This window comes from Pimephales promelas, chromosome 12 (assembly GCF_988280905.1).
Source record: "Pimephales promelas chromosome 12, fPimPro1.hap1.1, whole genome shotgun sequence".
NCBI classification, from domain to species: Eukaryota; Metazoa; Chordata; class Actinopteri; order Cypriniformes; family Leuciscidae; genus Pimephales; species Pimephales promelas.
The window spans coordinates 29,176,595-29,189,020 of record NC_142780.1 but is presented as its reverse complement, the minus strand read 5'-3'; the positions used below and the strand labels follow the sequence as shown (position 1 = coordinate 29,189,020).

At 36.1% G+C, this 12,426-nt stretch overlaps 1 protein-coding gene across 2 annotated transcripts; it reads left to right on the top strand.

Moving 5' to 3' along the window:
* The first annotated feature begins 1,787 nt into the window (after positions 1 to 1,787).
* On the top strand, positions 1,788 to 11,463 carry kcnv1 (potassium voltage-gated channel modifier subfamily V member 1). 2 transcript variants are annotated; one of them, XM_039650592.2, is made up of 3 exons: positions 1,788 to 2,202; positions 4,060 to 5,028; positions 9,694 to 11,463. In XM_039650592.2, the coding sequence occupies exons 2-3, from the start codon at positions 4,083 to 4,085 to the stop codon at positions 10,203 to 10,205; spliced, it is 1,458 nt and encodes a 485-aa protein (XP_039506526.2). In that variant the 5' UTR covers positions 1,788 to 2,202; positions 4,060 to 4,082; the 3' UTR covers positions 10,206 to 11,463. The 2 variants fall into 2 exon arrangements, with proteins under 2 accessions (XP_039506526.2, XP_039506525.2); XM_039650591.2 differs by lacking the exon at positions 1,788 to 2,202 and adding an exon at positions 3,272 to 3,405.
* Positions 11,464 to 12,426: the final 963 nt, after the last annotated feature.

Sequence of the window (12,426 nt, the reverse complement as noted above, 5' to 3'; positions counted from 1 at the left end):
CGAAAGGGCGGGCTATCACGTGACCACGGGATAATAATTAAATTCATATTAAAAAGACATGTCGCAAAAATAGGCCTACAATTCTTACACTACAAATTAGTATGGCTTTATTTCTTCTTTGGGTATTTAGGCTGAATGATCATTTTAGTCAATATTCACTTTCGTTGCGTGGACAAGTGTAGGTGACTGAAGCTGCCTGACAGTAACATATTTACATGTTCTCTAACATGTTTGTTACATGAGGCTAAGTAAATTATATGTGTGTGGCATTAAAAAAAATATTGGGACTACTTTGTAATGTATAATATTTCATTTAGGACCAGATAAAGATAAAAGTTCAGATACAATGTCTGGACATTTGAATTTAAACCGCCTATTTTCCATAAAATATATTTAAGTAATTAAGTTTTCTCACTGTAAAGAAAGGGAATTGTATTTTTACATTAGTTTTTACATCTGATTGATTTGATGGCAGCAATATTTTTACCACCAGCAGGGGGCAACATGGTAAAAGCTATTGTATAATGTGAACCAGTAAAAATAGCATTTCAACAGTCAGTATTCACTACATTTGGTGCATGCAATATTTATCACATAATCACATTGCATGTTACATGCAGCAAGTATTTTTTTATTAAGTAGTCATTTAGCATTTTAAATTGTGTGTATAAATGTTACATTATTAATCAATGATCAAATAAGGAATCAAGAAAAAAAACATGTTAAAGGTCATAGCTAAATACAACACTGTACAAGTCTTTATGTGCACAGTGACAGCAATAGTAATAGTAACTTAGAGTAGTTAAGTAGATAGTATTCTGTTCTGATCACATATCTCCTACCACACAATGATGATCCATCTCATCTGCTGATTCAGTAATTACTCATTCATTCATTCATTCATTCATTCATTCATTGACACATGGTCATGCAATTATTAAGGCCTGCAGTGAAATTAGCGATTGTCTAATCCAGTAGATTGCACATTTTATCCAATGTTCAAGTTGTTACACACAGAAAAAAAATAAAGGTTCAAATGGGTTCTTTCACGGCGATTACATAAAATAACTTTTAAGATAACCTTTCAGTGAACAGTTCTTAAAAGAACAGTTCTTTATGTGTGAAGAATGTGTTAATAATCCAAAGAACCTTTTTTTTTCTTCAAAATAAAGAACCTTTTGTGCAATAAAAATGTTCCATGGATGTTTCAAGGTCAATCAATGTCCACAAAAAACCTTGATTTTAAGGGTATATTCATTTAAAACCACTAAAATCAACACCTGATGTGTTTAAGAAGAGTTTTGTGATATGTTATGCTTTTACATTGCAGGTTTACTAAACCCAGGGGCTTAATAACCCACAGTTGTGTACAGTAGAAACAGTACAATGGTACAGTTGAGACACATTCTTAATGCTGCAAATGTTAAACCTTTAAAATGTCAATTGTGATTAATTTGATTCCTTTTTTCTTTCCTTTTTCGACCTTTGTACCAGGGAAATGCCCTAGTGAGAGCTTTGTACATTTTTTTTTTCTTCTGAGAGTTACTTATTCCCACCATATTCCCTTCAGAACAACTGATGATCAGTTTTAGGCTATAAAACATGAGTTTGATAAATCAACTTGCAGATGCATGTGTCCACTCTGTTCATACTACCCAACATGGACTTTGTTTTGAAATGTGTGGGAAAAGTTATTTGAATCAAGCGTAGGTTTAAGGTCAAAGTTGACCCACCCACGACGAACAAAAAATAGTTTGCTTTTTAGGTGCTGCGCGCACGCAGGTGTAGATCTCGTGACCGCGAAGGCTCTGATTTTTCCAGATGATTACAAAGCTTCAATTTTTTTTAACTGGTTCTGGTTGTATTAAGTGTCTGGAGTTTGTTGCCTAGCAGCCTGAAAGTGTCTCGTGATTGGTTGATAGCTCGCACTCGCTCCGTTAAAACCCTTGTGGAAAAGAAAGGTGCACGAGAGCGCGCGTCAGAACTGTTCCGAACTCTCGTGAACCTGTCAAACCTTGAGTTGCATCTGTTCTTCACGGTGAACATTTCGGATTTGAACATCACAAGTCGTTTGCACGATGTTCTTCAGTTTATCGACAGAGGATCAACATCTTTTGAAGTGGGAACAGAGTAAAGAGCCAGATGGATCCAGCTCACCTCACACAGGCGCGCGTGCTTTCAGTGTAGGCTTATAGGCTGAAGGTGGGTGTCCAGAGTTACTGGTATGCCAGTATAATGTTCTTTGTTATATATTAATACATGTTGCATTAGTTTGTTTGCGACTTATTTAAATAAAGCTTTTTGAGTAACGTTAGCCTATTAATTTATTCCAAACTAATTTTATTTCGTCTTCAGGTAGCCTGATTGTAGATGGCGTCTATCTGACACTAAATATAATAATTTAAAGTTTGAGAGATTGATATTAGTTGAATTTTATAAAATGTATTTGTTGTTATTACAAGCTACTTAGACCCACAAAACTCGTATTTATATTAACAAATGGGGGGCAATGCCTTCTTTTTCAACATAAATGATTAATGTTGTTAATGATGTAAACAGGACAAACACTTAATTCTAAGTTTACACAGTACAAAATATAAACCTATTTAATCAGTTATTTTAAAATGTAATTCATATGGTAACACCTGCACTGACTGGTTTTATTCAAATCTAATGTGACTGGAATAACCAATTGTCTTTAAAGATCAGATGAAACAGCAGTGCCTGCATTCATTCAATTCTTTTTTTCAAGGATTATTTATTTACAGTGTGTTGCTTTAAATTTAGTAAAGAAAAATAAAACTATTTTAAAACAAAATTAAATGAAATGCATCATTCCCTTTTGAAAAGTATTCTCATTCTCCACAATGTGCTCAGACCTCTATACGGTTATCCCATTGGATCTTGTTTAAAAGGTAGGCTTTAAAATGACCATCATGACAATATTACAGAAGAGCTTACCAAAGAGAATTAATGATTACAAGAATAGTACCATTAGTTCAATTAATTAGACAGGCCAGCTAAAATATTTAAATCTCAATGCAGCTTTGAAGAAGTAGGACACTGCCAAAGGCTTCTACTCCCTCCCACCGTGTCTGATGTCTGCCAGTGATGGCGTAAAAAAGAGGGAAAAAATCATTAAGGGAATTCGCTCATTCAATATACAGAGCTTTCAAGTTGGTATTACACATATCCTACTGTATACACAGACTTTCCAAACTGTCTCCTCATATCTATTAAAGTGCACATGTAGGAATAGTAAAGCAGATAGAGCACTGTAGTGTGTTATATAAAACACACGCTTCACACCACAATTAACCCAGAGTAAAGGGCACTTTTAACTTGCGTTATGAAACTTTCCTTTCGAGGCATCAAAGTGAAACAACATGCTGCTTGAATGTAATGGTGAGTTGTTGTTGTTGTTGTTTTTACTCAGTGCTTTCCTCATTAAATATTCATGTGCTTTGTACAATTGCAGAAACTGAATTTCCAGCATCTGAAGGAAACAGTAAAAAACGTTGAATCGAGATTGCAAAAGCATTAACTGGAGTGATGCGAAGACACTGTTTACAAAGATTTAAAGCGATAGTTCACCCAAAAATTAAAATTATATCACCATCACTCACCCTCATGTCATTCCAAACCTGTAACTTTCTTTCCTCTGCACTGCAGGCTTCAAAAGTAGATATTTTGACAATGTATTTTTGTGCAAAACAACATTGGACCCCATTGACTTGCATGGAGTGCAGTATGATGACAGAATTTTCATTTTTGGGTGCACGAATACTTTGAGATAACCATATTTCTAGTTGTGTGTATTACTGTAATATCATACATGTAAAAAAATTATCCACTGGTTCACTACAGTGTGAAATCTCAAAAACTGTAAAACATGGAACATGATAACCCAGGATATTGTTCACCCAAGGTTAATCGTGTGAAAATCTCAAATATGTGTCATTTTTATTCTAACTTAAGACCAGCAGCCAAATCCCCATTATTACTGATACTGCTCTTTTCAGTCTGTCATATTAATGCTCTTTAAACGTACTCTCTCAGGGCTCAACATTACCCAGAACAACATGATCATGGATTCATCAAGTGTGGCAGAGTTCTACGAGGACAACGCTTCACTGCTGTCCTTGGACTCCAGCGTATTCTTCAGCGAGGCCGCACTGCCGAGCGACAAACAGCTGGACTTCTTCATTATAAATGTCGGAGGTAGCCGCTATATCCTCTCTCAGGAACTTTTGGCCTCTCACCCAGAAACTCGCCTGGGCAAGCTGGCCCTCTCCAGTCGAGACTCTGCTTTAGACCTGTGCGACGATGCAGATTTCTTGGAGAACGAGTTCTTCTTTGACCGCAACTCACAGACTTTCCAGTACATTATGAACTTCTACAAGACAGGCCACTTACATGTTCGGGAGGAGCTGTGCGTGATCTCATTCCTTCAGGAGATCGAGTACTGGGGCATCGATGAGCTCCGCATAGACAGTTGCTGCAGGGATAAGTACTACCGCCGGAAGGAGATGAAAGAGATGATGGATATTACCAAGGATGATGAGATAATGGACAACGAGGAGGAGGACTTCACCGGAGCTTTGTGCCAGGACTTCCGCCAACGGATCTGGGACCTCATGGAGAAGCCGGACTCCTCCAAGGCGGCCAAGACGTTTGGGACGCTGTCCATGTTCTTTTTGGTTGTGTCCATCGTGAACATGGCTTTGATCTCGCTGGAGTTCACTATACTTGGTGCACCCATCATCTTAGATGTTCTTGAGTACATTTGTATTATTTGGTTCACCGGTGAGCTGGTACTCAGGTTCTTGTGTGTCAGAGATAAGTGTAAGTTCAGCAGGAGTGTGGTGAATATCATTGACCTGCTGGCTATTCTGCCCTTCTATGTGACTCTGGCCGTGGAAAACCTTCATGGAGAGTCTACCGAACTGGAGAACGTCGGACGGGTTGTTCAGGTGCTGCGGCTATTGAGGTCACTCAGGATGCTTAAACTTGGCCGACACTCCACAGGTGATATACTTATTGAAACATATCATTTAATGCTCATACAATACCCGTTCAATGGTTTGGGGTTGGTAAGAATTTTTTTTAGGATTTGAAAGTCTCTTATGCTCACCAAGGATTCATTTATTTGATCAAAAATATAGTAAAAACAGTTATATTGTGAAATATATCCTTCAGAAATCATTCTAATATGCTGATTTGGTAGCCAAGAACTATTACTTATTATTATCATTGACAACCAAGATACTTCAGGATTCTTTGATTAATAGAATTTTCAAAAGAACAGCGATTTTATTGTCACCTTTTGATAATGCATAACTTGCTAGGGCTATGAAACGATTAATCGCGATTAATCGCATCCAAAATAAAAGTTTGTGTTTACATAATATATGTGTGTAGTGTGTATAATTATTTTGTATATATAAATACACACACATGCATGTATACATTTAAGAAATATATACTTTATATATATTTATACAAAATTAATATTATACATAAATATAAATATTTGATATATTAATAACAATTTTTTTTAATATATAGATACATATGTGGGTATTTATATATACAAAATAATTATACACACTACACACACATATATTATGTAAACACAAGCTTTTATTTTGGATGCGATTACAGTAATCGCGATTAATCGTTTCACAGCCCTAATACTTGCCGAATAAAAAAAAGGATTTATTTAAAGATTTATTTAAAAAAAAACAAATCTTACGGACCCCAAACTTTTGAAAAGAAGTGCACGTTGTTGTAATTAATTTAAGAAAAAAATACAAACACACTTTGAGGAACAGACTGATATTGATGTCATTTACTGAAAGTATTTAAAATGGTGCATCAGGCACTACACCTGGTTTGGCATTGGTACTCTCAAATCACTTCACTGACCAGTTTGAAAATATGTAACCATAAGTATACAGTATTAAGGCAAGATTTTCATCCAATAAATGCTAAAACTTTAGCCTGCTTCTTACATGAAGCATCATACGTTGTTCGATGACATGACATAGAATGTTAGCTAAAGCAAGCAAAAATTACAACTAAAAAAATGTTGGCAAAAAAAAAATCAACATCATTTACATTCAAAAACGTTTAACTGCTGCCTTAATGGGACGTATTGAAGTGGTCATGGAAAAATCTAAGTGGTGTCAATGTCGAAACCTGTACTGAACATTTTGAATTTATTTATGAATGAAGATGAAGAAAACAGAGATGAAGCTCTGAAAACATAAAACCGAGTAAAAATGGAAGCATTTTGTTTAGACTTTCTGTCAGTCAAACTCTGAACATTTGTGCATTTTAACACAGTCAATCGACTTGTAATGGGCTCTCATGCTGAGGAATGAAATAAGTTATGAAGATGTCAGTCTATTTTGGGGAGAGTGAGTAAATTTATTCATCCATTCATATTTTGACAGTATCCTGTGGAGACTTAGAGGAAGATCCATAAGACAAACAGTTGCCGAGCACAGACTTGTGGGTTTAATCTTTTTTGAAGGAAAGAGTCTCTTTCTAAGATGCAGCCACAAAATCATTAATAAATTAAACAACATGACGTAAGAGCTAAAAATGAGGGTAGTTGGGGAATTTGATTGGACTGTGCCTTTTCATATCAACTTCAATATGGAAATATATTTACAGGGTCTCACCATAATTCTGTTTTTAACACATTTCTAAGCAGACAATATCAGCTCTGTTCTCAAGATAAATATCTGAAGTAACACTGACAGATAATCCACCTAGGGAATGGCAGAGCCTATTTTCATATCCGTCACATTTTAATAATGGGGTCTCTCTTGTCTGCGGCATTCTCTGCCCGTCTGGAGGTGTTTATTCTCAGCAGAAGCTAGACACAGAAGACACAAACCAAACGATGCCGGACGGTCACAATAGCTATACACATAAAAAACTTAACAAACTTGTTAAGACCAAACTGTGACACATTAGCCAAGATATGAATGGAAATGAATAGAAAAATAATTCAAGGTTACGAGTGTTCCCCAGTGTATTTTCATTTTCTCAAAATGGAAACCTAGTTCTTCGCTGGCAGTCATGTTGACTCCAATACCTCAGGACGTGGGTCAAGGACCCATGAAAGCCAGCGTGTTAATAACAAAATACGGTTTCTACACAGAAAACGTAGACTAGGTGGTGATTTAGATGCTTGATGTTCTTTCTGTAAATGTATTCAGCAAGGCAGCTAAAAAAAATAATAATAATAAATAAAGCATTTCTCAAGAAGCCGTGCCATTTTGGAGTGAGAAAGTGTAGCATGTGTTCTTAAGTGCCTATATTTAAAGGCTAGAATAGCTTGGATGATTTCATTACAGTTATATTACTTCTTGACTGATCCTTTGCGGTAACATTCACACATCACACACTGGCAGATGCGAATTTAGCCTATGGTGTCATTTTCTTTGCACATAAGAGTTCATTAACATGCAGTGACAATGGCCAATGCACAAGGTTCAATATTACGCTTTTTCAAGAAATCCCAAATTGTATACACTCACAATAAAAACAATATATTGTGCTTTTGTAAAAATAAAGAAGAAAAAGAAACAGGATGCTGCTTTTTGCTGTCCCGGGTTCCTTTCCATAAAGTTTGTGGATCATATCACAAAAATGTATCAAAACAGCGTGTAGGCTACTAGTAAGCTTTTGCGTGCTATCTGAACTCTCGTTTTGGGTTGGTGCATAGATTGTCTCTTCTTCTTCTGCTCTTTTTCCTGTTGTGACAATTAGCAAACAGCATTGCATTACAGGGTGCGCCCCCTTCTGGACTGGAGAGTAGATTGTCTGTGACTGACTGTATACATCGTTTGTATGCACTGAACTGTGACGTTCAGGACGAATACATGTACCATTACACCCCTAATACATACATACATGCAATATATATATATATATATATATATTAGGGCTGTGCAAAAGTTAATTGCGATTAATCGCATCCAAACTAAAAGTCTGTGTTTACATAATATATTTGTGTGTGCTGTATATAATTATTTTGTATACATAAATACCTATGCATGCATGTATATATTTAAGAATTATTTGCGCTTAAATTCTGTATATATTTATAAATACATAATCTATATTATATAAATATAAATATGTTATATATGAATAACACATTTTCTTAAATATATACATGCATGTGTGTGTATTTATATATACAACATAATTATATACAGCACACACACATATATTATGTAAACATAAACTTTTATTTTGGATGCGATAAATCGCAATTAATCTTTGCACAGCTTTAATATATATATATATATATATATATATATATATATACTAAAAAGAAGTTTTGATGCTGTGGGATCTAACCAAATAAGCTGACACAATGTACAGATCTCTGAAAGCTAGACCAACAGCTGCATTACTACATAAAATACAGGCTGACTTTTGAATCTACAATGAAATAGTACTTCTAGAGAGGATATCTAGCCATCCTTTATAGTTTTAACTTGTTTGCATATGGAAATCTGTTGGACACATTTGCATCTATCACATAGAGAAGAGATTCATGATCTCGGTAGAACTTGTTACACCAGAAATAAAATCATGCGGTCACTGATTCAAATTCTAACAACAGCAACGTCTTATATGTTAGTTGGTACAACATAAGTAATGTTTTGGCATTCAAACTGTTCAGCAATCATTAGCTACACTTCAACTGGTCAGTGGCAAATGGGGTCAAATATGACATTGTTTGAGCATTGTGTTAAAAAGAGTGACATAATATAACATGCTTAATTCTTTGTTACATAGAGACAAAATCATTACATACCAGAATGATTTTCTTTCCCTAATTAATTGAGAGGCCTCTCCTTGTTCATGTAATTGTTCTAAGGTTAAAAGTAATTAAGTAATTAGGTCCTATCCTCTTGGCGTGCAGTGATAGTGTTAAAATTAGGTCTGTAATTTAACACATTTATTTAGGGCACTCAATTATGACAAATATTACAAATAGTAAGAAGTGCTTAAAAATATATCATGCACCTGAAAATCATCCACCTGATATGGAAGTAACACAACCAATTTATTGACTTCTGAAGTTACTTTTTACATTGAATTATTTGCAATTAATTTGATATTTAATCAGAATATTATGAATATATTTGATTGAGCCCTAAAATACAATTTATATTAATCGTCAATTTTAGTTTAAAGGCCTGTGCACACTACTTTGACTGACTTCACTTTCACTTTGAAGATACTTTGACAAATGTAACAAGTTTTGGGAAAAATGGACTATGTATGTAAACCATTGAGGAAAGTGTGATAACGTATATCAAGATGTTGGAATTATTTTGTGATACTGTCTGATATTGTAGCATCCACTTTTTGTTACAAAAAATAAAAAAAATTAAAAAGAAGATACTTTGACGAATATTGGTAACGAAACAGATCCAGTTCCCATTGACTTCCATTGTATGGACAAAAAAAAATACAGTGGAAGTGAAGGGGAACCAAAACTGTTTGGTTATCAGCATTCTTCCAAATATCTTCTTTCACGTTCAGCAGAAAACATGTAAATATTGTTTGAGTTCTTTCTTTTCTGTGACAAGCGTTTGTGTTAACGGGCCTTTAGATTAATGAACTTTAGCTTTACCTTCTTTGTGTGTTCCTCATCAGGTCTGAAGTCTTTGGGCATGACGATCGCCCAGTGCTACGAGGAAGTAGGCCTCCTGATGCTGTTCCTTTCCGTGGGCATCTCCATCTTCGCCACAGTGGAATACGCCATCGAACACGACATGCCGGAGACCACTTTCACCAACGTGCCCAGCGCCTGGTGGTGGGCCACCACGTCCATGACCACAGTGGGGTACGGAGACATCCGTCCAGATACGACACTAGGAAAGGTGATGGCCTTCATCTGTATCCTATCTGGCATTCTCATTCTTTCGCTGCCTATTGCCATTATCAACGAACGTTTCTCTGCCTGCTACTTCACGCTAAAAATGAAGGAAGCGGCACTGAGGCACGGGGAGGCACTGAAGCGACTGACGCGCAACTCTGCCTCAGATATATCGGCGGTAGGGGTGAACCTGCGGGACGCTTACGCCAGAAGCGTGCTGGAGATGCTGCGGTTGCAGGGCCGAGAGCGAGCCAGTACACGCAGCAGTGCAGGAGATCTCTGGTGGTAATAGAAGGCCAGCAAGCTGCCGGGGAGAGAGAGAGAGAGAGAGAGAGAGAGAGAGAGAGAGAGAGAGAGAGAGAAAGAGATTTTGTGGTATTATAAGGACCACAAAACGTTTGACATATAAGGAATTAAACGTTTATCATGTATCTGATATCATAAACCTGCATTTAATTGCGATCCTGTAACAATCTAATGCTGCTGTTGCTCATTTTACATACAAATGGGGCGTTTCTTAAAGTCACAATGTATTGGAAGTAGTGACAGATATTAGCTACGTCTAATAACTTAGGCAGCTGACTTGTCTACTTGTCTAGGCAAATCTTCATTTGTGTATGAATATACCCCACGAAACTGATTTCGGACGGTATTCGAGTTATGACATTTTTATTCAAGATTATGAAGTCAGAAATAAATGAAATTTAAAAATGGAATGGTATATGCGACTTTCAAGGCAGCAGCAGCAAAAACAGACAAAAATGGGTAGAAAACGGTCATAAAATAAATTATAACTGTTAAGATAAATTGTAAAAAATTATTATAAAGTATATTTTTTCAAATGAACCAAAAACCAAACATAATAAGACTTCCGTGTGCGTGATCTCTGTACCACTATGTGGACAATACTGAATTGCAAAAATAAAGACTTCATTCAAACAGGTTTCCCAAACTGTGCCATTGGTTGGACAAAAGTTAGCCCCACCCCAAACTCACACCATTGGTTGAATCAGTGTTGCTATTCTAATAGCGTTCTAATAGCATCATAGAGCCAGGTTTTGACCGAATCAATCTACAAATGACTTTAAGCATATTAATATACATTGAGAAGTATTTTAGCGAGAAAATACTCGTCAAAATGATTTTTCAAAATTGCTACATGTCTATTCTGTTTATATTTGTTCAACTCATTTATTGTTGAATACATTTAATAAAATCTGTCTCAATTTTCTCGTTCGGGTACTTATTTGGGTTACATTTACATACTGTAAGAGCAACACTTTTCCATGTGACTTGTTGAACCTTTTAAAATATCACAAATATCCTGAAGATTGCAATACCCGTGTAAGACCAACAGGTCTGCTAAAAGACGCATGGCTTATTTGACACATTGCTCTGTGACAGTTGCAGCTCGACATTCAGAGCTTAAGAGCTTAGAGAGAATCAGTCGCTCCACTAGGCACAGCTAGACAGTAACAATGATTTGCACTGCAGGAATATGTTATTATATGACAAGATATATCAACAAGTAGACATGGATAACAAGCCTTAAAGGGTTAGTTCACCCAAAAATGAAAATTCTGTCAGTATTTACTCACCCTCATGTTGTTCCAACCCCGTAAGACCTTCGTTCATCTTCGGAACACAAATTAAGATATTTAAGATATTAAGATCGCTCCTGCATACAGTCCATAGGCTTCTTGAGGGACTGGCTCTTGCCGTCCCCGAAAAGTCATAAAAGACATCGTTAAAATAGTCCAAGTGACTACAGGGGCTCAATCTTAAGTTTATCAAACGACGAGAACACTTTTGTGCGCAAAAAAACAACAAAAATAACGACTTTATTTCAACTATTCGTTTATTTCTCCCTCTGCGCGAGTCAGCTAACTAGTTTAATAGCGTAAGCTTCTGTTATTGTACGTCACACGCATCACACACACATGACCAGCGTCGGCCAATAGTAAGCCTACGTGTGACGTAGCTCTACGCAATCACACTACGTTAACGGACTATAGGCTTATGGAGAAGGAAGTGAATAGTTGAAATAAAGTCGTTATTTTTGTTGTTTTTTTGCGCACAAAAGTGTTCTCGTCGTTTGATAAACTTAAGATTGAGCCCCTGTAGTCACTTGGACTATTTTAACGATGTCTTCAATTACTTTTCGAGGACGGCAAGAGCCAGTCCCTCAAGAAGCCTATGGACTGTATGCAGGAGCGATTTTAATATCCTAAATATCTTAATTTGTGTTCCGAAGATGAAAGAAGGTCTTACGGGGTTGGAACAACATGAGGGTGAGTAAATACTGACAGAATTTTCATTTTTGGGTGAACTAACCCTTTAAATCTACATTTCAGTGAAATTTATGGTTGGAAAACAAGGAATAGCTAAACATTCTAATAAACTAATCCTTCTTTGTTTTTTGCAAGAAAAATGTATGATACATTCTTTTTTTGGCTGTCCTGTTGCTTTTCTATGCGAGGAATGGGTGAAAGAGGTTGAATTTTAATGTA